The sequence below is a fragment of the Cyanistes caeruleus genome, chromosome 2, assembly GCF_971803275.1.
Source record: "Cyanistes caeruleus chromosome 2, bCyaCae1.hap1.1, whole genome shotgun sequence".
NCBI classification, from domain to species: domain Eukaryota; kingdom Metazoa; phylum Chordata; class Aves; order Passeriformes; family Paridae; genus Cyanistes; species Cyanistes caeruleus.
In genome coordinates, this window is record NC_141702.1 from 60,837,266 (window position 1) to 60,858,189 (window position 20,924).

The window sequence follows — 20,924 nt, forward strand, 5'->3', positions numbered from 1 at the left end:
CAAAGAAAAAAAATATCTTGTATTGTGGTAAGTATTGGTTGAGGGGAAAGGAGAAAACGCAATGCTTTGTTGATGTAATTCAGCTTGTTTGCTTTGCAAGTTTTGGCATAATGCTTGCATTTCTATACCCTTTCACCCCCCTGCTCCGTTCTTTTTGAACAGAAAGATAGTCACACAGCAGGAATAGCTGTTCTGGAAATAAATGAGGGTTTGATGTAGGTGGAAAATAACTGGCAGGGTTAAATGTGGATGTGCTGCTAGAATGTGCAGTGAGGTTTGTGGCCCAAAGTAGGTGAATATTAAATAAGAAAATGTTCATAATGGGTGGTAAATTAACATGAGAGAGCAGTTCAGTTAGGCTAAATAATCTTTTCACCTATGATGTAGGATCTAGTGGTTTGAGTTTAAAACTGAAGAAAGATTCATAATAAATATTTGCTTTCAACTGTGCTAATGATGCATCCCTCTCCAAAAGCTCACCAAGCATTGTCAAGTCAGACACATGGCAGAAATGAGTTGTACTCCAGTGATGAGACTGCTAAGATGGCAATATCCTATAATAAAGAAAAAAAATTAACTCTTTTTCCCGCTACTGCCTTTTGAAACCTTTCCTCTTGGAAGATAAGTATATTTGAACCTTCCTTCTTTGCTGCTTCTGGTCCATCTAGAAGTAAATTCTGAAGAGTTTCCATTCTCCAATAGGTTGTAGAACAGGGAAAAATGGTGACAATATCACATTAAGGGCAAAAAGATGTTCCAAAGAAAATTTATCTTGAGGTAATTAGGTGATATGGGAAATTTCAGACCAAACAATAGATGCTTGAGGAAAGTAAACAATGAGATAAATAGCTGTACAATGAAAAGTGTAAGATGACCTTAGTTATAGACAACACAAACTGCCTGTTCAATGAACTGCAAGAACAAAAAAAAAATTGTACTGGAATTTGCCTGAGTGAGGACTTCCTTTGCAAGTAGAACTGGGAGAAAGAGGTAGAACAGATAGCAAAAATTGTTTTAGAGCTGCTTTTTCCATTACATATTTAGATTAAAAATGTGATAATGCCTTGCACCTTTTTCAGGTAAATGCTGTACTCTAGAAGAAAATATTTTCAGGGGTTTCACACTTTGTTACAGCTCCTCTATTGAGTAATGCACAGTCATAAAAGATATTTTTCTGGCCCTCCTGTATGACTAAAGGCACATTTTGAAACATTAAATAAAGAAAAATATCATAATAGAGGAGACTATTATCATTGTTAATGAGACATGACAAGTTTGTTGAGTTCTTGATCTTGAAGTTTAGAACAGATGTTCCTCTTCATTTTAAATAGTACTTTTTGCAGTATCTCCAGTGGCTTACAGATCCAGTTTCTGCTTGATATTTTTTTTTAAAAAAAACCTGGTGGATTTTGAACCAGTTCTTCATCCTGTACTGAATGCTAATGTCCAGGTGGTACTCTTCCAAAAAAAAGTAATTAGTTTGACAACACTGTAATTTATGAAAAAGATTACTAAATATAAATTTCTGGAGCTGAAAGAGGTGACATTTGCATCTGAATTTATAAGACAGGTACAAGATATAAAGACAGCACCTTGGTGGTAGCTGTTCGGTTAAAATTTGCCACGTTCAGTTCACTGTAGTAGTTCTCAAGGGTTTCTTCCTGATATTTCCTGGGTTTGCTTAGAGATAAGGCACAGCAGAAAAGGGGTCATAAAACATTAATTGATTAGTGATAGCTGTCAGGTGGCACGCATGCCTGTCTGTTTGTTTTATTCAGTAATGTGCCTGCATGTTGTTGAACCTTTCAGGAACCAGCTATTGCATGTGCCCTTCAAACACTACCAGGTGAACTGCTCCGACTGGCTGCTGAAAGTGGTCTGTGGAGTCGTGGACATTCGCACTGTTTATGCTTCCCACAAGAAGGCAAAAGCCTGCCTCATCTCTCGCATCAGCTGCGAGCGAGCTGGTGTCCGCTTCCACGTCCGAGGGGTCAATGATGATGGACATGTGTCTAACTTTGTTGAGACAGAGCAGGTAAGAGGATGTATCCAATGGCTTTGCATAATTTAGTCCATTCGTGTTTAATTGGGGCAGGGTTTTCAATGAGAATTAAAGGAGCTCAGCAAGTGGTTTTTTTTCAAGAATATTTAAAATATTATTGCACGACAGATCTGTTTGTTCTTGTCCATTAAGCATTTCTTTGCAATCTGGTCTTTTTTTCTGTTTGACTTTTTCATTTAGACAGTTTTCACTAACACTTTTTATTTTTTCCTGAGTGTGAAAGTCTGGCCATTTGATACTATAGTGAAATGCAGATATGGGGTTTTAAACCATTCAGGAAGGTGTCTAGCAAAGGTGCTGGGACCTCTTCTTTGACTAGTAAAGTTCACTGTCAAATCATCTTTCTCTAGTAAAGAAAATGTTGAAAAAAATAAAATCTTCTCAGAGTCAGGCAAATTCTAGTTTAACTGATTTTGGAGGAGACTGCTTTCATATTCCCCACTGGTTTGTGCTGGATTCTCTCCAGTGTGAGGTGGTATGACAGTTTTTATACATGTGTGGTAAAAGCCTCATTTCCGGCTGATGCTGAGACAAATTATGTGTGTGAAATGCATTCAGCAGGCTCCCTTGATTGGCACAGCCAAACAAAACAACAGAGTCACTTGGTTTTATTGCACATGGTTTTAGCTTGCTGCCTTGAAAGTCAGTAAAAAGCACTGGACCATGGAGAATCTGAAGTCTTCTGTGCCAGCTGAAGAAAGTGCTTTCTTACTCAGGTACTACCACCTTTTCCTTTTTGAACTGAAGTAGTAATTACTAGCAGTCAGAACCATCATACAGAAATGGATCACTGTATAAACAGAATAGACAAATGGCTGGTAGTTTTCAACAAAGATCAGGGATTTACTCCTAAAAGTTGATTGTTTTCAGCATCTTCTGGGCATACCTGCAGAGTGGCATATGTGGCATAGGTTGTGTACGTATGCGTCTATATGTGTAGGTGCATGTACAATGAAAGTAGATTGTTTATGTGATGCTTGTAAGAGGAGCATGAAACAATCAGGACAGGGTAGAGATACTTGAGCTGTCATTGAAAGCCTGTGCCTCATGGCTGAGGAAGGCACCCACTCTCAAAGGTGCCCACACTTTTGTGGGCTGACTGCTCTGGTATTTCCTCACAGCAATGTGCAAATGTAGCAGCTCTCACCCAGTGAGTTCCTTCCTGTTATCCCACTACATGAGCCAGGCATGCCTTCAGGCACCTGTTTGTACAAAATCCAGCCATGTTTGGGTACTTTCCACATTTCCTCTAAGTTGTTGTCTTCATAATACAGCTTTAACCTTTTCACCTGGTTCTGCCTAAAGGCATATGAAGAGCTACTTCAGATTTGACAGTGCTTTGATCCTCCAGAGGATGCCTGGAGGAATTGCAGACTGGTATTCCTCAGCCTGCTGGTGAGGTTTGATTCCCAAGAGGTGCTCAAAACATGCACAATGTCATATGTGTGACTTTCTGCCCAGTGGTCAGAGTTCTCTCTGGGGATGTGGGTGACTTCTTGCTCATGTCCCTCCTTTTTCTGGTATGCCTGCATTTTCAGTTAGGCTGACATCTTTCCACTTAGTGTACAGGCTTCCACAAATTCAGCTTGTTGAATGTGAAGCTGCATCTTCCCCTGCAGTGTTTGGGTCTCTAATATCAGCCTCCAAACTTTCTGCTAGTAATTCTCTTGCGTGTCACTGCTCCAAAGCAATTGCAAGTCATGTCTTGCAACATCTGCACATTTCTAGAAAGTCTGTCAGTGCATTGGGAGATACAGCTATGTTTGCTTACTGAAAAGTGGAATTTTCCCATGGAAGCTGGGAACAGAAGGGAGATATGCCATTTTAAGTGATACCTGGTACATTCTGCTATTTTAGTTGAGTATCTTCTTATGAATATTAGTGGAAAGCACTAATCCTGTTACTCAGGATTTGAAGAATGTTTACTTGCTGAAAAGCAGGGGAAGAAATGTTAGAACGGGTTGTCAGCTTTTTTTCAGTGAGTCTCACATTTGTGGCACTGCACTTAGTAGTTGACTTATTATGGGTAATTCTGCTATCCTGCTCACTAGGTGGATCAGAAGTAACTAATTTTATTTTGTTATATTCCTGGAGTACATCATGTTACAAATGTTTAGCATGAAAAATAAGGTGGTCTTTGTGTTCCAGCAGAAAACCTGAGGATTGGCTCCTGGTGAATGGCAAAACAGTACTTGATTGCTGATGCTTCCCTTAGCTGGGTCTGGGTCAGGCTCTTTGTGGGAATTGCTGTGCTTTGTTCCCATTCAGCCAGATGCTGGAGTGGGAGAACTGAAGCCTTTTGAGGTTTTTTTTCAACCGGGTAAGCGAAAGTGCAAGAGCGAAATGGTTTTAGGGTGAAAGGCTTGAGTGGGTCCAGAATTACAGAGTTTGCAGTTTTAAAGGGTTGTGTGTTTTCGTTTGGTTTCTAAAACCAAAGAAAATAAGGAAAAGAAGGTTGCTGTTACTAATAGTGCTAAACACTAGTTTTACCAAGCTGCATGTCCTAAGAAAGCAAAGTTGGGCTAACCACCAGGATGCCTGAGATCCAGTTCAAGCTGGCATCCCCTTGCCATTAGGAGGGAAGAGTCCAAGAATAAACTCTCTCCTACTTTCATAGTAAACGCCTGACTAATCTCCTGTGAGGTAATATCTTGGCTGAATAAGATTTTGTTTCCATTTACTGCAGCCTGTACAGTATAATGGCATGTTGGCTATGTGCTTTCACAGATAAATAGCACCCTAGGATTCTGGAAAACCCAGGACTTTTCCCCTCTTTGTAGGAATTGCTTCTAACATTTTTCTGTTTTTAGAAGAGGGAGAAACAATTAATCTTATCTGCAGGCAGCTCTTTTATGCATAGATGGTATGCTTTTGTCTCCCACTGAGTTAGCCTTGTGGCATTTCAGCTCTGCAATGAGTCATTTTTTTGTGGGCTCACTTAACTGCTGTGACTCAGTGTTTGAGAAGAAAGGGGGGAAAGTAAAATAGCTTCACTTTTTCTTTAAAAAAGATAAATAACAACTTCTAGTATACCTTTAAGTTTATTGATAGTTTGGCTTGTGTCTTTATGAAGAAAGAAGAAAGAAAATATTATAGGAAAGACTTAAGGAAAAACAAAATTAAGAGGAAAGAGGTCAATCCCTTCAGTGTGCTCAGCTTTCAGATTTGCTGACAAATATTTTGTAATGGGATGGTAGCCCTTTCTACTTGGAGAGCTTGCAATATTGCAGTTAATTCTCAAGTAGCTTTTAAATCAGTCTCTGTTTCTCAGTTGTAGCTTAAATGTTTTCCTTCACCTTTTATTCCTCCCCTAGTAATCCTTTGAAGTTGAGACTGTGTTGCATTATTGTAATTCTTTTCTTCCGATAGCTTTGAGGAACTAGAAATGCTTTCTTCATTTAGTTTGTGTGCCTGTTACACTCTTTACATTTCAGCTCTTCTCCCAGTTATCCTCCAAAGAGTTACACTAAAATCTTACTATGTGGATTATAAGGAACACTTCTAATTAACCAAAGACAAATAAATGGTTTCAGTTTTTCCCCCTTCATGGAATTGTTCAGTAAAGAAAATTGAAACTTTGAGAAAGCATTAAAAGGAAATACCAAGAATTTGAATTAACCTTGCCTTTCTTCCAGTTTCAGAAAAAAAATGTCAGGCATGGATTAAGGAAAATTATCCCTATTTCACAATACCTCCTAGACTGTGTTGGATAGCTCTTCAGGAAAGGGATGGATGAAATCATGTGGTTGATTTATTTTCTGGATCAAGTTTTAGCATGCTCCAGGCAAGGCAAAAAGGATTATTTTGGCAAATATATCCTTGAGTTCCATGGCCTGAGCTAAAGGGACCCATGGAGAGGTATTAGGTTTAGAGGTTTAGGCCATCTGCTGTCCATGCTCTTTGTGTGGCAGAGCTGGGAATCCTCAAATATGCCATCTGAGTATCCATTTCATCAGGGGCTGTGTCTCTGCGTACCCCTTGAGCCTGTAATGAATTTTGCTGTTTGAAGCTGTGACTGGATGATTATTTGTTTCTAATAAGGCTAAGTGATGGAGATTAGTGAAGAAATTATTCCAAGCAATAAATGGACACAGCATGCTGTGATTAGAACACCGGTGGGTTGACACAGATGTTTGCTTTTTGCCCAGAAGCTTTCTAGCAGTACCAGTGCATGAAGGTTGTTTACCAGGAGAGATCTTTGTATTGGAGGGGCAAGGTCTGGCCCTATGCAACAGAACAGAAAGATTGAAAAATGTCCTATTGAACTGTCAGTACTATCACCCTAGATCCTGAGCTGGAGAAAGAGACCACAAAGAGATTCTAAGACCACAGAACCTGAAAGAAAAGCATGGCAAATTCTAACACCAGCGGTCACAGGCCAAGTAATCTGCTGTTAAGACAAATAGGTATTCCACATGGGTCAGCTGTCCAGTTGCTGCAATGGTGTCTGATAGAAAGCTGGTCTGAAAGTTCATGCAGCTGACTGGATTGGATTGTAGTACGGGCCAGAACCCTTGAGATTAATGAAGTAGTCCTCAATGGTCTGAGGATTTGATAGGAATGAACATTCTCTCTGAAGTACATAGGTACCAACTTGCTGTCATTTTGGATCTAAGTCAAGAGGTAAGGCTCCACTAAGACAGAGATTTAGCAGTATGTATGAATCCTAATGACTAAGTGTTGTCCAAAAAGTAACTGATTGTTGTTGAACTTCTAGAGAAAAACCAGTATGATCTTCTTGTCTGTGAGGAAAGGAAAACAGAGGACAGGAAAATTCTGCATATAAGTCATTTTACTTTTAAATTTGTTTTCTTAAAGGACTCTTGATCTTTTGTCTAGTACCTTAGAATACGGGAAATGGCTCTGCTAAGAGGACAGGGTGATAAAGTCAAAACTAGAGCAACAAAAAAGTGGGACAGATACGTGCTTGTAGAAAATATGACATTGTGCTCAAAAACTGATTAAGACTGTGAAGAATATGAGAAAAGAAACTGTACTTGTCCATGCATAAGCAATGAAGCTGGAATCCTTTATGTATGAGTGTAATTTCAGTCTAAATGTATTATCAGTGGTTATTTAAGATTTTAGCAAATAGGGTTTCTTACAGTGCATGCGGCTAAGATTATGTCCATTCCTGATCTGGAAAGTTGTCTTAGTCTTTAAATCTGCTTGCTTAACAAGTCTGCTGGTAGGAAGTCTATTGCCACTAATACTGTAAGATCAAGAGACATGTACACTAAAAGGCAGTGCAGGATCAAGGGTCATGTTCTTTGGAGTGGTGAATGAAGGATAGTGGGTATTACTGAAATTAAGGGAAGATTTGCACAGTTATAATGCTTAATGAAATGGTTAGAGTCTGTTTAGGAAGGAATGACTGGCAGAAAAGTCATTAAAATGAGTCTCCCACTCATTAAAAAAATATTAGGTCTTTTTCCAACTCACTGGCAGCTTGGAAAAAAATAATTTTGGATTCATCTGGGTCATGGGAATAAGGTGAAAGATTGTGAAAGACCAGAGAATTGCTTCAGAGAACAGAATGATGAGCACTGTAAGTGAACAGAAAAAAAAAGGTACTTTCTTGTGAGTGACTATGTTGGAGAGACTCTGCTCCCAGTTCAAAAACCTCATATAATTTCTTAAAGCTCTATGGCAGCATACTCTAAAAATATCAGTTTCTTTAAAATGCTCTGCCATCATAGGAGAGTCCTGTATTAGACTTCAGCTTGACAAAGGATTCCCCAGCCCATCACATCAAGGTTTAGGCATCCTGTTTAGGTTACAGGAATGATCAAATAGTTTGAATATTTTGGTTGTTGTTCAGTTCTCCAAATGGACAGCTTAACAGAGCAGAAAACAGAGGAAGTAATGGGTCAAAACCAGTGAGCAATAAAAGAAAATATGAGTGGCACTGGTAACAAACATCTGTTAACTCACTAAGAAGTGGAAATAGAGCATCTGTTAATGCAGAAATAAATTTTAGGTCAGTATTTTTTTTCTGTATTTGGCAGGAAGATGGTAGGTTATATATTCATGCTGTGTAACTGAGGAAATACTTTCCTTTTAAACTATAACTCAGAAGGATGTTAAACTGCAGATACTGAATTAGAGTTACTATCTGTTAATCAGCGGTCCTAGAGATTTGCAGGTGGATGTCTAAAAGAGCTGGTCAAAGAAACACTTGAGCTGTCAGTTTTGGAGTTAGGTGTGGGAACAGGGACTTCTCAGAATACTGTAACGAAAATTGATCCTCTGTAGCAAGCTGTTTGAGTGACCACCTTGTACTTCAAGTAAAGCTTTGTCTGTCATCATTAGATGTTTCATTTCTACTCATTAATTGCTAGAGTGATTATTGTTGTCAAAATTTTAAGTAGGCCAGTCCTGAATCTTTTTTTGCACAGATTCAAGTCCTAATCTTCATTTAGTATTAGTCAGGATAATGCCAGGGCTGTAGTAGTGCTGTTAATTTGCTTTACCTTGGAATGAGCTTTTTTGGGTCCATGGCTGTGAGTGAAAAGATGATTCAGTGTGTAGAAGTCTCTGACTCGTCTTGGCACGACCAGTCTCAGGGAGAATGTGATAAAGAGGAAGAAGGTGAGGCTGCTTATTCCTCTCGTAGTCCAGCTGCAGGAGGAATGAGCTCTCCTGAGCACAAATGTACAAAGAAAAGGCACGCCAGTGTGTTGCCATGGTAATTAGCTCCTGCACTCAGGTGCCAATAATGTTCAGAGAACTTTACTGGGAGAACGTGTTTTAGAGCCACATTACTCAAACTGTGACACAGGCCTTGCAAGAAAGCTTCTCTGAGCAACCCGACCCTTGCAAGAGGTTGTGCTAGGATGGAATGTAACAGAGAAAAAGGTTCTTAATGCTTTGGTGAGAGATTAAAAAAGATTGAAACACAGTTTTGCACTGCCTCTTCTGGGCTGGCTATCCTTCGAGCACTGACATTGTGTCCATGATGAAGAAAATTAAATCTTTCATCTTAGTGAAATGGAAACAGCTTTAAGTGCTCTGCAAAAATATGGTAAATATTAGATAAATGTTTTGTCACAATTTTGTCTAAACACTTAGTTTTTTTCACACATGTAGCTCTAAAAGCTGTACATTGATAATGCATATGAAGATAAGAGGTCAAGGTCAGGCACTTTCCCTGAGTTAGCCATTGGCCACATCCAGTGGCAAATCCAAAAAGACAAAACCCTTTAATGCTGTAGAGAAATCCATTTTCATGTCGTATTCTATTTTCAGAGCTACTAGCCAGCTGGCAGCAGCTGTGCCAAATGATATGATGTGGTGAGTGCAGCTACCTGGATAACCTGGATACCATTCCTCCCCAGGGCTGCAGAACAGTCATTGTCATGCATGAGATAACAGAGATGTGTATCATGTGTATCATGTGTCCCCCGTGGAGAGCAGCCAGGATTCCACTGCTAAGTATAGGCCACAGGAGTGAGCTGGGCTTTGCACAGTTGCTCTGTGGTCATATTGAATCTGAAGATAGTACCTTTTATGCCAAGTTAACGTAATGTAACACTTTAACTGGGGACTGTGGATGGGGGAAGGCAAAAGGGGAAATCATGTGCTTCCTATAGTTTTGACCCAAAATCAGCTTGTTAACAGCGATCATTAGAACATATAAAGGGAGAGTTTGAGGTCTGGTTGGGAAAGGAAGTGGAGAATTTGGAACCTCCTGCTGTAAGTCCTCTGGAAAAGAAGTAGATCACATTGCTGTTCTCTGTACCTCAGGATGGGCGTGGCAAAGCTGCTGGTTTCACAGAGTTTTATTTGGATTCTCTGACAAGGCACAGCATGCAGTGAAATAAGAAATGGTAAATACAGCAGGAGATAAGCTTATCCCCCACCTGACGTTACCCATCATCAGTCACAAGGAGCAATGACATTTTGCACAGTTAAGTTTTGTGAGCGGGACAGCAGGAGAGTATATCCCTGGTCTTTCCGAGTGTCTCCACCAGTAGATCAAATCCATCTTGATTGTGGGTGAAAGATGTGGTGGTGTTTTTTCTCTTGTTTCGGGTGAGAAGTGAATTGAATCTGCTGCGATGACATGAAAGCAAATACGTTGTGCTTTGTTCCACTGCCTGTGAGACTATGGAAAAGAGGCTGAGCGGTAAGTGGATACAGGGAGATACATGGTTTACTTTTTTTACCCTTTGAGTTCAGTGTCTTTATCTGTCACCTGATGAAGGGGCCACAGGCTGATGGATCTAACTGCGGAACTCCTTTCATAAATTTTGTTTTTGCAGACAATTTACTTGGATGATGATGTCTCTTCCTTTGTGCAGATCAGAGGTTCTGTTCCACTGTTTTGGGAGCAAACGGGGCTTCAGGTAAGCAAATAATCAGAAAGCCTACCTTGCTTCTCTCTCTTGTTACTTATAATTTAGAATTAACATTAAATATTTTTTTTCTACAAATGCACTTCAAAGCTCATTCTGTGAAAGTGCTGAGCTCTTTCATTTTAGGTTTACCTTGTAGGAAATACTGTGTGTTTAGATAAACAGAACTGTACCAGACAAATGGCTATAGGTGACAGAAGTTTTAACATTTTTGTGTGTTTGAAAGCCTGTACAGGGAACTGTGTGTAAGGGACTGTGTCCTAATGTTATAAACTGAAGCTTACAGCTATATTTTTATAACATTTTCAGTTTTATTTGGAATAATCTCTTCCTCTGACATGCCTGATTGGCTTGATGATATTGACCTCCACAATACTATTGGAGTATCTGGGGATACCAGTGCTCTATAGAAGCATGCTACCTTGAAACAAAGTAAAATGTCTGGATGATGTGGTTTTGAGATTTCAGTGAAAAGGGTGATAATGATCTAATCAGATCTTTTGTGAGGCAGAAATGTAGGATTTCATCATGAGATTATTGCATCACATTTAGTGTGTAACACATGGTATGTGACTTGCCGTTTATATACAGTTGTAAGCCCAAATAAGAATCTTCCTAGCGCACTTTGCATTCTCTTAACACAGGGATAAGCAACTGAAATGAGTATGCACATATATTCATGTGTGTTAGTAGAGAAAGTACATCACAACTGGTTTTTTTTAAGATACTTTAAAGGTTATATGATACTTTTTTGATCATTAAACTAGAACCTATGTACTGTTCAGAGGCACTTGATTTAGCACAAAAGGAAATGACTAAAGGTCTCTGTTGTCTGTTAGCACCATCCAATGCAATACTTGCTTCTTTTTATAAACCAAGTTTGTCCATATGATTGAGCATGTCCTGCCCGTGGTGTAGCTGTATCCAGCACTGTTGTTCTGTATATTACAGAGCCATCGAGCATTCCCTCAGGTATTTTTGGCTAGTGGGTAATATCTCTAGTTACACAGAATTTTTGATTTTTTAGTAGGCCTGGTTTTTTTGCCTTATCTGGATTAGATTATGTACTCTTACTCCTTAGATGTGAATGTACTGGCACTGGTGGTAGAAAGAATTGCAGAAACCAGCCTCATGAAAGACAAATAAAGATGATGAAGTACAGGGAACAATGCATGATCCTACACATATCTTGGAAAGGAAGGAGCCCTCTGTAATAAAGAGGTAACAGTAGCCACCATTCAAAAGGAGCTTGAGGCTACTGTTGTTGACATCCATATCAAAAGACCTGTTAGTTTGATGGTACAGAATTTCACCCTTCATATTTTTGAATGACTGTCCTGATACTTTTGAAAGAAGTCAGAATACACAACCCATGGAACTGGCATTATGCAGCCCTCTCTACCAAGGCAAGGGCAGTAAGAATGCTAGGCTCACAGAATACTCATGTGAGGCAGTGTTTGCAGTTTGCAAGAGGAAACTGGCAAAGAGATGTGATTTGTTTGGCCATAAAAAGATGTGTAGGTATCCCTTTGCTTAATGGTAATTGTGTTTTCACTTGTAATTGTAAATGTTGTCTAATAAAAGCTGGGGCTTTTGTGCTAAGGATATTATGTGTGGGGGTGGTTGGAGTCTGTTAGAGATGTCTGCTGCTGCTAAAAAAATGTTTTTCTCTGAAGGAAAAAGGGAGACATCTAGTGACTTAGGACTCTAGCTGTTTAAGAAGTTTTTTCTCTTTCTTGGTCTTCTAATATTTTATTTTAGGTTGGTTCCCGCCATTTAAGGCTTAACAGAGGTCTGGAAGCCAATGCACCTGCCTTTGACAGGTAAGTTTCATTCCACTTTGGCATCAACACAGCAGCCTGGCATGTATCCAAGGTTCCATAACTTTGTCTTCCTAGAAAATTTTGATACATGAAACATCTCTCAGATGATGTGGCAAACCCCCCAGGTGTGGCAGATTATTGAATTGGTTTACTTAATTTAGTCACTTTTTTGGGTGCTTTTTTCCTTCTTGTTTTCAGTGGTAATTGAATTAATTTGGTCTTCCAGCTCGTTTCTGTAAAAGTTTAGAAATACTGAGTGATAGGCAAAAGAAGGGTTTATGCACCAGATGAGTTTAAAATTACAGTACACAGAATATGTGTACTTTACCACTCTAACAGAAGTAGTTAAAGAGTAAACACTGCTTTCACTCCATTCTGGATGTGGTCTTCTCTTCATTCTTTTGCTCCTACACAGAAATAGCAGTGCCTTATTCTGTGACCAATGTCATATGATGCTGTTGTGGTGATGTTCTCTATTTTATGTGAAGACTGGCTTGCAAACATTTTTAAACCATTAAGATTCTGTTTGTCAGCTGGAAACTGTAGAAAAAGACGTGCATTAGCTTGATTTCTTTGACTGTCTGACTAGGAAATGCTATTCTCTAAGGGTGTATTTCTACTGATATCTGTGGGAACAGTGCCTGAAAAGCACATGAAGAATTTGGTCTGTGGGAAATTTTCACCTTGTAAGTGCAGGTCAAGTGATTAATTTCTGTTTTGGTTTGGTTTTGGCAGATCAGGTTGTATGTTGATTTTCAGTAAGGCCTCTTTATTACCGTAACTGTTGCATACAGGACATTATTGACTGTTAATGGTTTTACAACACTGAAGACCCCAAGCAGGAATTAGAATCTAAAGGAACTATGCACCATAGCAGTTTCTGCTCCAGAGATTCTTGGCCTACATTCTCCAGGCTTTTAAGGCTCTTAAATCCTACCAAATTCAAGTACCTTTGAGACTCTTGGTCTCATGGCCATCTGGTGCTGTGATAACTTGCCCTGCCAGTGTCCCTGAAGCTCCATCCTTAGAGTTTTGCATTCCACAACAGAGATATTTCATGTAAGAAGAAAAAAATAACTTAATTCAGCATCTTCTTGTACTGCCCATGAAATTGAGAGTACCTCAGGAAAGAACAACTTTGTAAGACCTTTTAGCCCTGACCCTAATACGATTGGTGAATAGCTTTCTCCTAAGAAAAGTGAATATAAGGATAAACTTGCACTATTCCTTCTTTCCCTTGTACCTGTAAATTAGATGAACTTAGGGATCTCTCTGCTTACCAATCTGCAGAAGACAGTTCTTTGAAAATGGTTAAGGAGTAAGTGACTGCTTATATGGAAAAGTACACTGGAATTTAACAACATGCTACGGCTTTTCCGAGATGTTAATATAGCCTGTTCTATTTAACCATGTGAGAAATTGATGTTAATCTTGTTAAATATTTTTTCATCCTCTGTCTCTGTCCTTGAGAAATTCACAGGGAACTTTGGTTACAAAGTTTGCTCATTCAAACAGGTGACTTGAGCTTCAGAAGTTTTGTTGTAAGGAAGCAACAGTGGCAGAGACTGTTGATGCTGGGATCAGAGGGTGCAACTACATGGGATGAGCTGGCATACAGAGAACTGGTTGCAGAATACAGAATGCACCAGAAAATATATTTAGCTGTGTTTCCTGAAAGCAATGCTTATGACTTCTTTCTTTTCTCCCCTTCCATGGTTTTCTGTGTAATTTATTTCTGGTTGTAGGATTTAAAGAGTAATGCCAGATGATGTGTGCTTGCTGTTTTTCTCACACTTCACCATTACACGCTATTTTGCAACATGTAATAACTATTCATTTTTGTGAGTGTTTATTTTTCTTGTCTATTTCTATCCAGCTTCCTCTTAAGTACTACTACAGTGTTGTCTGTACATGATGGAAATCAACTTTAAGATCTAATTCTTTCTTGATGAGCCAGCACAGCTTCTGCAGACCATGCATGCCAACTTGAAAAAGATGTATTGAGGGGAGAATGGGTGTTTTGGCATCTGGTTAAAGCTCTTAACATGACAGTCCCTAAATGTCAGCCTTTGAGATTTTCGTGACACAGACCAAAAAATCCAGCCCACTTGTCCTATTTTGTGCTTTTCCTGCAGAATCTGGGCCAGACAACTTGGCTAAAAGGACCTTTGTTCTGCTCCAGTGAAGCAGTTCTCATGATTACTCATCTTCCTGCTTGATCTGAGTTGAGAGTGAATGTCTCCATGTTGCAGTAGCTCAGAGATACTTGAACCCTGTCACCTGTGACTTGTGTTTGGACCTCTCTGGCCTTGGCACTGGAGTTGTAGGCCCCATTGCTGCTGCTGACTCTTAGTAGTCTCAGCTCTGCAAGGTGCCAGGCAATTCCTGTTGAAGTGTAATGTATTTTCCTCCCTTCTTGTCTTTCCTGTGTAGTTCCCAGGCTAACAACCAAGAGGTAGGAGCATAAAGGGCAATGTCAAAGCTAACAGTGACATAAAAGATTTGGGGCCTATTTCCTAAGACACTTCTTTCTTTAAGTTCAATACAAAATACTGTGTCTATTAATTGCATACTTTGACCATTTTTACTTTAATAATTGATTGCAAGGAAGCTAAGATATCTGTAGATGGTATGGCTAAGACTTTTCTGCTGGATGAAACAATCAGTGGTCTCTACTTTGTATTTTGAAAATGGCAGTAGGCAACATAACTTAGTTTTGTTTAGTACCTATTATGGTTACTTTTGCTGTAGGCATATGATGCTTCTGAAAGAGCAGTATGGAAAGCAAGTGATCGTTAACCTATTGGGAAGCAGAGGAGGAGAGGAGGTGCTCAACAGAGCTTTTAAGGTAAAAAGCAATAATTTTCATTTTAACTGTTGATTTCCCTTGAGCCTCCATGTTCTTCTGTTTTCCTTCTGGCCCAGGAGGTGATGAATAGTATTTCTAAAGAAATTGCAGTAACTCTTTACCACATGTTACATACTGAGAGTGGTGCTTCTTGGTTTCATGGCTTAGTTTCCAGCACTTCCTTTCTGCTTCCTTCTTCATACATTCACGTACATTCTCTTTAACCAAACTTGAAAAGAAATTGCCTGAATACTCCTAAGGATAGTTCACATTTGCAAAAGCAAATCATAGCAAGTTTTGACATTGTATGTAGCCACCTATGCAGTCAAGGGCCCCCTGAGCCACCTGGGGGCCAGGCCCTGAGCCTGGATCACTGAGCATAGTGACTTGGCATCACTAAGCTGTCTTGCTCTGATAATAATGGAAAATAGCTGTCTAGTACTGATTGTGCTTGGAATTGGCTGCCTGACCACCAGATGACAGTTTGGTATATGGAGAGAGGTTTTCCTGGCCCCTAAGTGTCCCCAGGCACAACTAATACCTGAAAGCAAGGATGTCAGGTAACTGTAGAACTAAAGCTGTGCTGTTTTCTAGTATGGTATTCTTTTTAAAACTAGTGTGAACTTAAAGCCACAGATTGGCTCTGAGTGGGATTTGCAGCAGTGCAATAGCTGCCTGAATCTGGCTGGGGGTTGATGGAAGTCTGCCTCCTTAAGTGCCTGTTGCTTTAGCAAACTGACATTGATACTTCAGAGGTTATGTTCCTAAAACTAATGATCTGATGGCTTAAGTACACACCTGTAGTAAGTGCCATATATATATGATATATATAGTGTATATATCATTGGTAAAGAATGATACCAGCAGTTCTGAGCTGCAGTGCTTACGATGTGAAACTAAGCAAAATAAAAATTGTGCTTAAATAGTAGTGCCTGATTTCTTTCCCTCTCTGTTGCAGTAGTGGATTTTCAGGGAATGTTAAGTTTTTTGTCAGTTTTTCTGTGTGACCATTTCCTCCTCCTGCAAAAGAGCTGGGAAGCACTATCTACTTCCCCAGCAGAAAATGAAGTGAAGGTCTCCCCTTGTACAGAATGTGGCCAAAGAAAGAATTTAAGAAATTGATTCAACAAAAAAACTAAGAATTTAATTTCATTTAAGATAAGAAACTAAGAATTTAATTTAATTAAGAAATAAATTCAACAAAGAAGTTAATGACTAAAACTTGCGAGGCAGTGAGGAAGGCAGTGAAGTCTGGTTCTGGTTTCTGTTTTCAGCTTCTTACTGAATTTCTGCATGACACAGCTAAGCCCCTGTAGTCTTTTGGTTTCCATCTCTTTAAAATAGCTTTTCTAGTTTGTTTTGCACACCCCACTGAAATTTAAAGGCAAAAGGTAACCAATTCTGAAATAATGAAATAACTTACATGGATAAAAATATGACATTTGTTGATTATCTGATACTGATATTTTCTCAAACTTTCACATTCTTGAAAATCATGTTCTAGCCAATATCATGCAACCAGACATTAAGCCAGAAACTAGGCATCTCTAGAATGAAGACCTTGCATTTTAAAATTTAATTTAAATAAATTTTGTTTTGTTGAAATTGTTATATTTTTGCCTATTTTAAAAATAAATAAAATCTGAAAATACCCTGTGAGCTCAAAGAATTTAGACTGTCATCACTGAAACCCACAGTTTTGTATTCATTCAGAATGACTCCTTGGTTTTATCTTTACCTTTGTGTTTTAAGAAATAAACATTAGGAAAGAATGTAGAGTTAATTTTACTTTGATGATTTTAAAGGGCTCGAATTAAAAATAAAGTAATTTGTAGGAGTGTGATTAGGGTTGCAAGCTTGTCTCTTATCATTCGTTTCTCCATCTTTTTTTTTTTTTTTCCTTTTATTTTTTTTTCCTCTTCTCTCCACTCTTGCTTCAATCTTAGTAATTCTTATCAGTGTTGGTTCAAATTATCCTTGTAATTACTGCTGCTGGGCTCTCTTGATCAGAATGTCACGGTTACCATTCATTTACTGTTCATTATGCATTACCTGAATCAGACCAGACCAAAAATCAATACCGTTCCCAGGAAATGCTGTTCCTCCCATAAACATTCCCTATAACAGATGTAATTATGTTTACAGTAAAAGCAGGGCTGTAGTGTAGAGTTGCAAATACTCTGACAATAATTTACACTGTGGCAGTGGGTAAATGCCATCCTCAAGTGTATTACTAGTGCCAGCATCTGTCAGGGCAGATTGGGGTGTCAACAGTAACAGTCTAATGAAATACATTTTACAGGTCTCTTTCCAGGCACTGCCTTTAAATTTCCTTCTGCAGGAAACTCTTAATGGCTTGCTCAATACAATTATGTTGGTGTAACTGCTATGTGTACAGTTTTAATGTAATACCAGATTTGGTTTGTCCAGTGTATGTCACAATGTCAGTGGAGAAAAGCATTCATCTCTTGGGGTGAGAATGTGCAGGAGGGAAGAGAATAGACAAAGGCTTGCATAGTTTGAGTTTATGTAATGGTTCTTTCTGTCTTTCTTGTGGAGAACAGGATGTATTACTGTTGTGTCTGTTGCAGATACCTTAATGAAATTTGTGGTGATTACGGAAATGTGTGTGCGGTCATTGAAAATGGAGATGAAATAGTGAGGCTATTTGTGTTTCTTCTTTCACTTCTGCAGTTTACCACAAACACTTTATAGTACCTTTCCTGAAATGTAATTTCTTACTTACTTCCTCCCCCTGAGCCTGCCTAGAGCATTGCTAGTGCTGTCCGCCCTCATGCACAGATGTAGCAGCAGCCCATTGCTGCAGGGCTGCCACCAGCCAAGGCGCAATTCTGATGTATACTTTGCACTTACAGTTTGAGTTCCCCTGCAGGAAAACTGGGTTCTAACAGTCAGGTTTACTTCTGTGAAGAATACAATGAGGAGCTTTAGTTGCTTTTTTCCTGTCTGGCCTTTCAAAAATCACTACGAACTATGTGAATAACAGTCAAGGCTTATTAATGATAAAAGCCTGCTGGTATCAATCCTTACATGTGGCTTGAGCTGGATTGATTTTCCTTCATTCTCTTATCTAAACAGAAACTGCTATGGGCCTCTTCCCATGCGGAAGACAGTCCCATGATAAACTTTGACTACCACCAATTTGCAAAAGGTGGGAAAACTGAGAAACTGGAAAATTTGCTGAGGCCTCAGCTGAAGTTGCACTGGGAAGACTTTGGAATCTTCACAAAGGGCGAGCATGTAAGTCCATGGTGAGTGTCTCTGCCCCTCTGTCCCAGTGTCCCAGCAGTCCCGGGCACTGCTTGTCCTGGTCTTTCCAGGTTTCTTGCTGTGTTTGGACCATGACTGTAAATTGACCATCTTGAAATAAAATTTTGAGACAAAGTGTAGTCTTGGTGCTCAGTCAGTGATCTAGCTTAATTGCATCTCCATGGTTTCAAATCTGCAAATTTACTGGTGCATGGATTTGCTAATATACTGTTGCAGATGTAGACAAGTAATTAGATGTGTTAATGGAATATATTGTGCACAGTGTGCTTGCGCCGTCAGAATGTGGGTGGGTATATTCAGGCTGAATACTTGATGATCTTATTCAATCAACTCATGATTAGATGTTATTTTAAAATATACCATTTTCTCCTCCCTCCTCTTGTGTTTGGTTACCAAAGTCTGCAGACAGGTACTTTTCGAATGAATTGTTTGGACTGCGTGGATCGTTCTAATAGTGTACAGTCCTTCGTTGCACAGGAGGTGAGTTTGTCAGAGGACCTTCCATGGGCTACCTGCAGTACATACATTGGCTGTTCCATGGGAAAGACAGGAAGGAGGCTGTAAGTCTCAGTTACGAGGGTCTGTCTTGCCAGCTCTATGTTACAGAATGGTGCTGGCTGGAATACTGAGGATAAAAAGCAAATATTTAAAAATTACGTTGGTTTATTTTTTTGTGTATTTTTCTCCTTCCGCACCTAATCCAGATACTGTTTGCTCAATTGGAGAGCCTTGGTTTGAACTCTAAACCTATAATTGAGCGCTTTGTGGAATCCTACAAGGAGATGTGGACTCTCAATGGTCAAAATCTGAGCAGAGTATTTAGTGGCAGTCGTGCCCTTGAGGGGAAGAACAAGGTAAAGAAAAATGGCAAAACTCTTCATTTACAAGTAAAGAAAGATGTCCTATTAATGTTTCAGTGTCACTTGCATTCATAATTCCTGTCTGCTGTAGGTTGGGAAGCTCAAGGATGGTGCCCGCTCCATGTCTCGTACCATCCAATCAAATTTCTTTGATACAGTAAAGCAGGAAGCCATTGAGTTGCTGCTCATGGGTGACTTCTACCGTGAGGAATATGCAGACAAAGGCAAGATGCTCATGGACCAGACTGCACTGCTGGGTAAAGCCAGTCTTAACCCTTCCCTTTGCTTTTGCATCTGCTTTTAGCTGTCAGGTATAAGCAATTGTATCCCTTTGACAAAAAAAAAATCAATAAATAAGCTGCTTTTGCACAGATCTGTTGTTTAAACCACTACTTTCAAGTGACCACAGCACAACTTTTGTGCTTATTTCTCATATTTTGTTTTGAACTTTTGAATGTGTATTTCTGGTCTTTGATGGTGATATTCTCTGCCAGTTTAGCATTGAACCAGAGTGAAGGATTTTAGGGCTATATTCCCAGTCTGTCCTATCTGAGTTTGTCTTGAGGAAGTCTCTTGAGCTCAGCTTTTTTATCTCCTTAGTCATATCCTTGCTGTTTCCACATGCTTTTAGCCATTTGGATCTTTAAAGGTACATCTTTGTTATTTTACTTAATTTCCTGCTTTATTCCAGGCCCCTAATAGTTCACAACATAGACACATTTGTTTGCACCCATCTAGAATAAACTCATCTCTCTCTGAGAAGATATTTACGTGCAAAATATAGGATAATTTTACCCACAACGGGTATTGGGTGGTCAGTTTACTCCAGAGAACCATTCAGCACCACTTCAGTCCTGGGCTTGTTCTCTGCAAGGAAAATATAGATTACTTCTCTATGCCTGACTGCCAATGCAAGTTGGGTAGTTAAAGATTAACTCTGCTTCATTTGCTTAGACAGAAAAAGCACACTGCTAATTTTCTATACTCAGCAAAATAAGTGAATATAGCAGGTTTTTTTGAGGAGTTCTTACCAGGCTAGAGAGCCATGGCAGTGCTAGATTTGTACTGATGTGAGACTGCTGCTTTCCATCTTTCCTTCCATATTCTAAACTTCTAAGGGCTTCAGTTTAAGTTGTAACTTCTGACATTCTTGATTCCTTGTCCTGGTTTCAGGAATAGAGTTCATTGGCTTCCTAGTGTGTGCTATAATGTTGTGTTTTGGATTTAATATCAGACTAATGAATGAGCAAGAGCTTGTGTGCTGTACTTGGTTGCCAGCTGGGTTTAACCACAGCAGGTTGGTAACACACTGAGGGTTTTAGTTGTTGCTATATAGTGCTTACACTAAGTCAAGGGCTTTCCAGCTTCTCATGCTCTCCCATTCAGAAGGCTGGAGGGCTACAAGAAGCTGGGAGGGGACACAGCCAGGACAGTTGACTCCAAATGGCTGAAGGAATATTCCACACTAAATGATGCCATGCTTGGTATATAAATTGGGGGGGGTGAGGTGTGGGTAGATGTGACTGGGGGCTGCTGCTTGGGAACTGGCTGGACACTATGCCACACTTGTGTTTTGTATTCTAATTCTATTATCTTTTTTTCCCCTTTTCTGTCCCATTAAACTGTCTTTATCTCAATCCATGAGTTTTGTCACTTTTACTCTTGTGATTCTCTCTTGCATTT

At 39.4% G+C, this 20,924-nt stretch overlaps 1 protein-coding gene across 11 annotated transcripts in view; it reads left to right on the plus strand.

Moving 5' to 3' along the window:
* Nucleotides 1-20,924, plus strand: part of SYNJ2 (synaptojanin 2) — a 68,664-nt gene that overhangs the window by 21,909 nt on the left and 25,831 nt on the right. For 10 of the 11 annotated variants that reach the window (XM_086868300.1, XM_086868345.1, XM_086868321.1 and 7 more), the window contains 8 exons: nt 1,810-2,035; nt 10,327-10,410; nt 12,181-12,242; nt 14,994-15,090; nt 18,190-18,362; nt 18,780-18,861; nt 19,086-19,235; nt 19,333-19,498. In XM_086868300.1, coding sequence (XP_086724426.1) covers nt 1,810-2,035; nt 10,327-10,410; nt 12,181-12,242; nt 14,994-15,090; nt 18,190-18,362; nt 18,780-18,861; nt 19,086-19,235; nt 19,333-19,498 — 1,040 coding nt within the window. Of the gene's footprint in view, nt 1-1,809; nt 2,036-10,069; nt 10,191-10,326; nt 10,411-12,180; nt 12,243-14,993; nt 15,091-18,189; nt 18,363-18,779; nt 18,862-19,085; nt 19,236-19,332; nt 19,499-20,924 lie in introns of those variants that run through there. The other variant, XM_023923434.2, reaches the window with a different exon arrangement.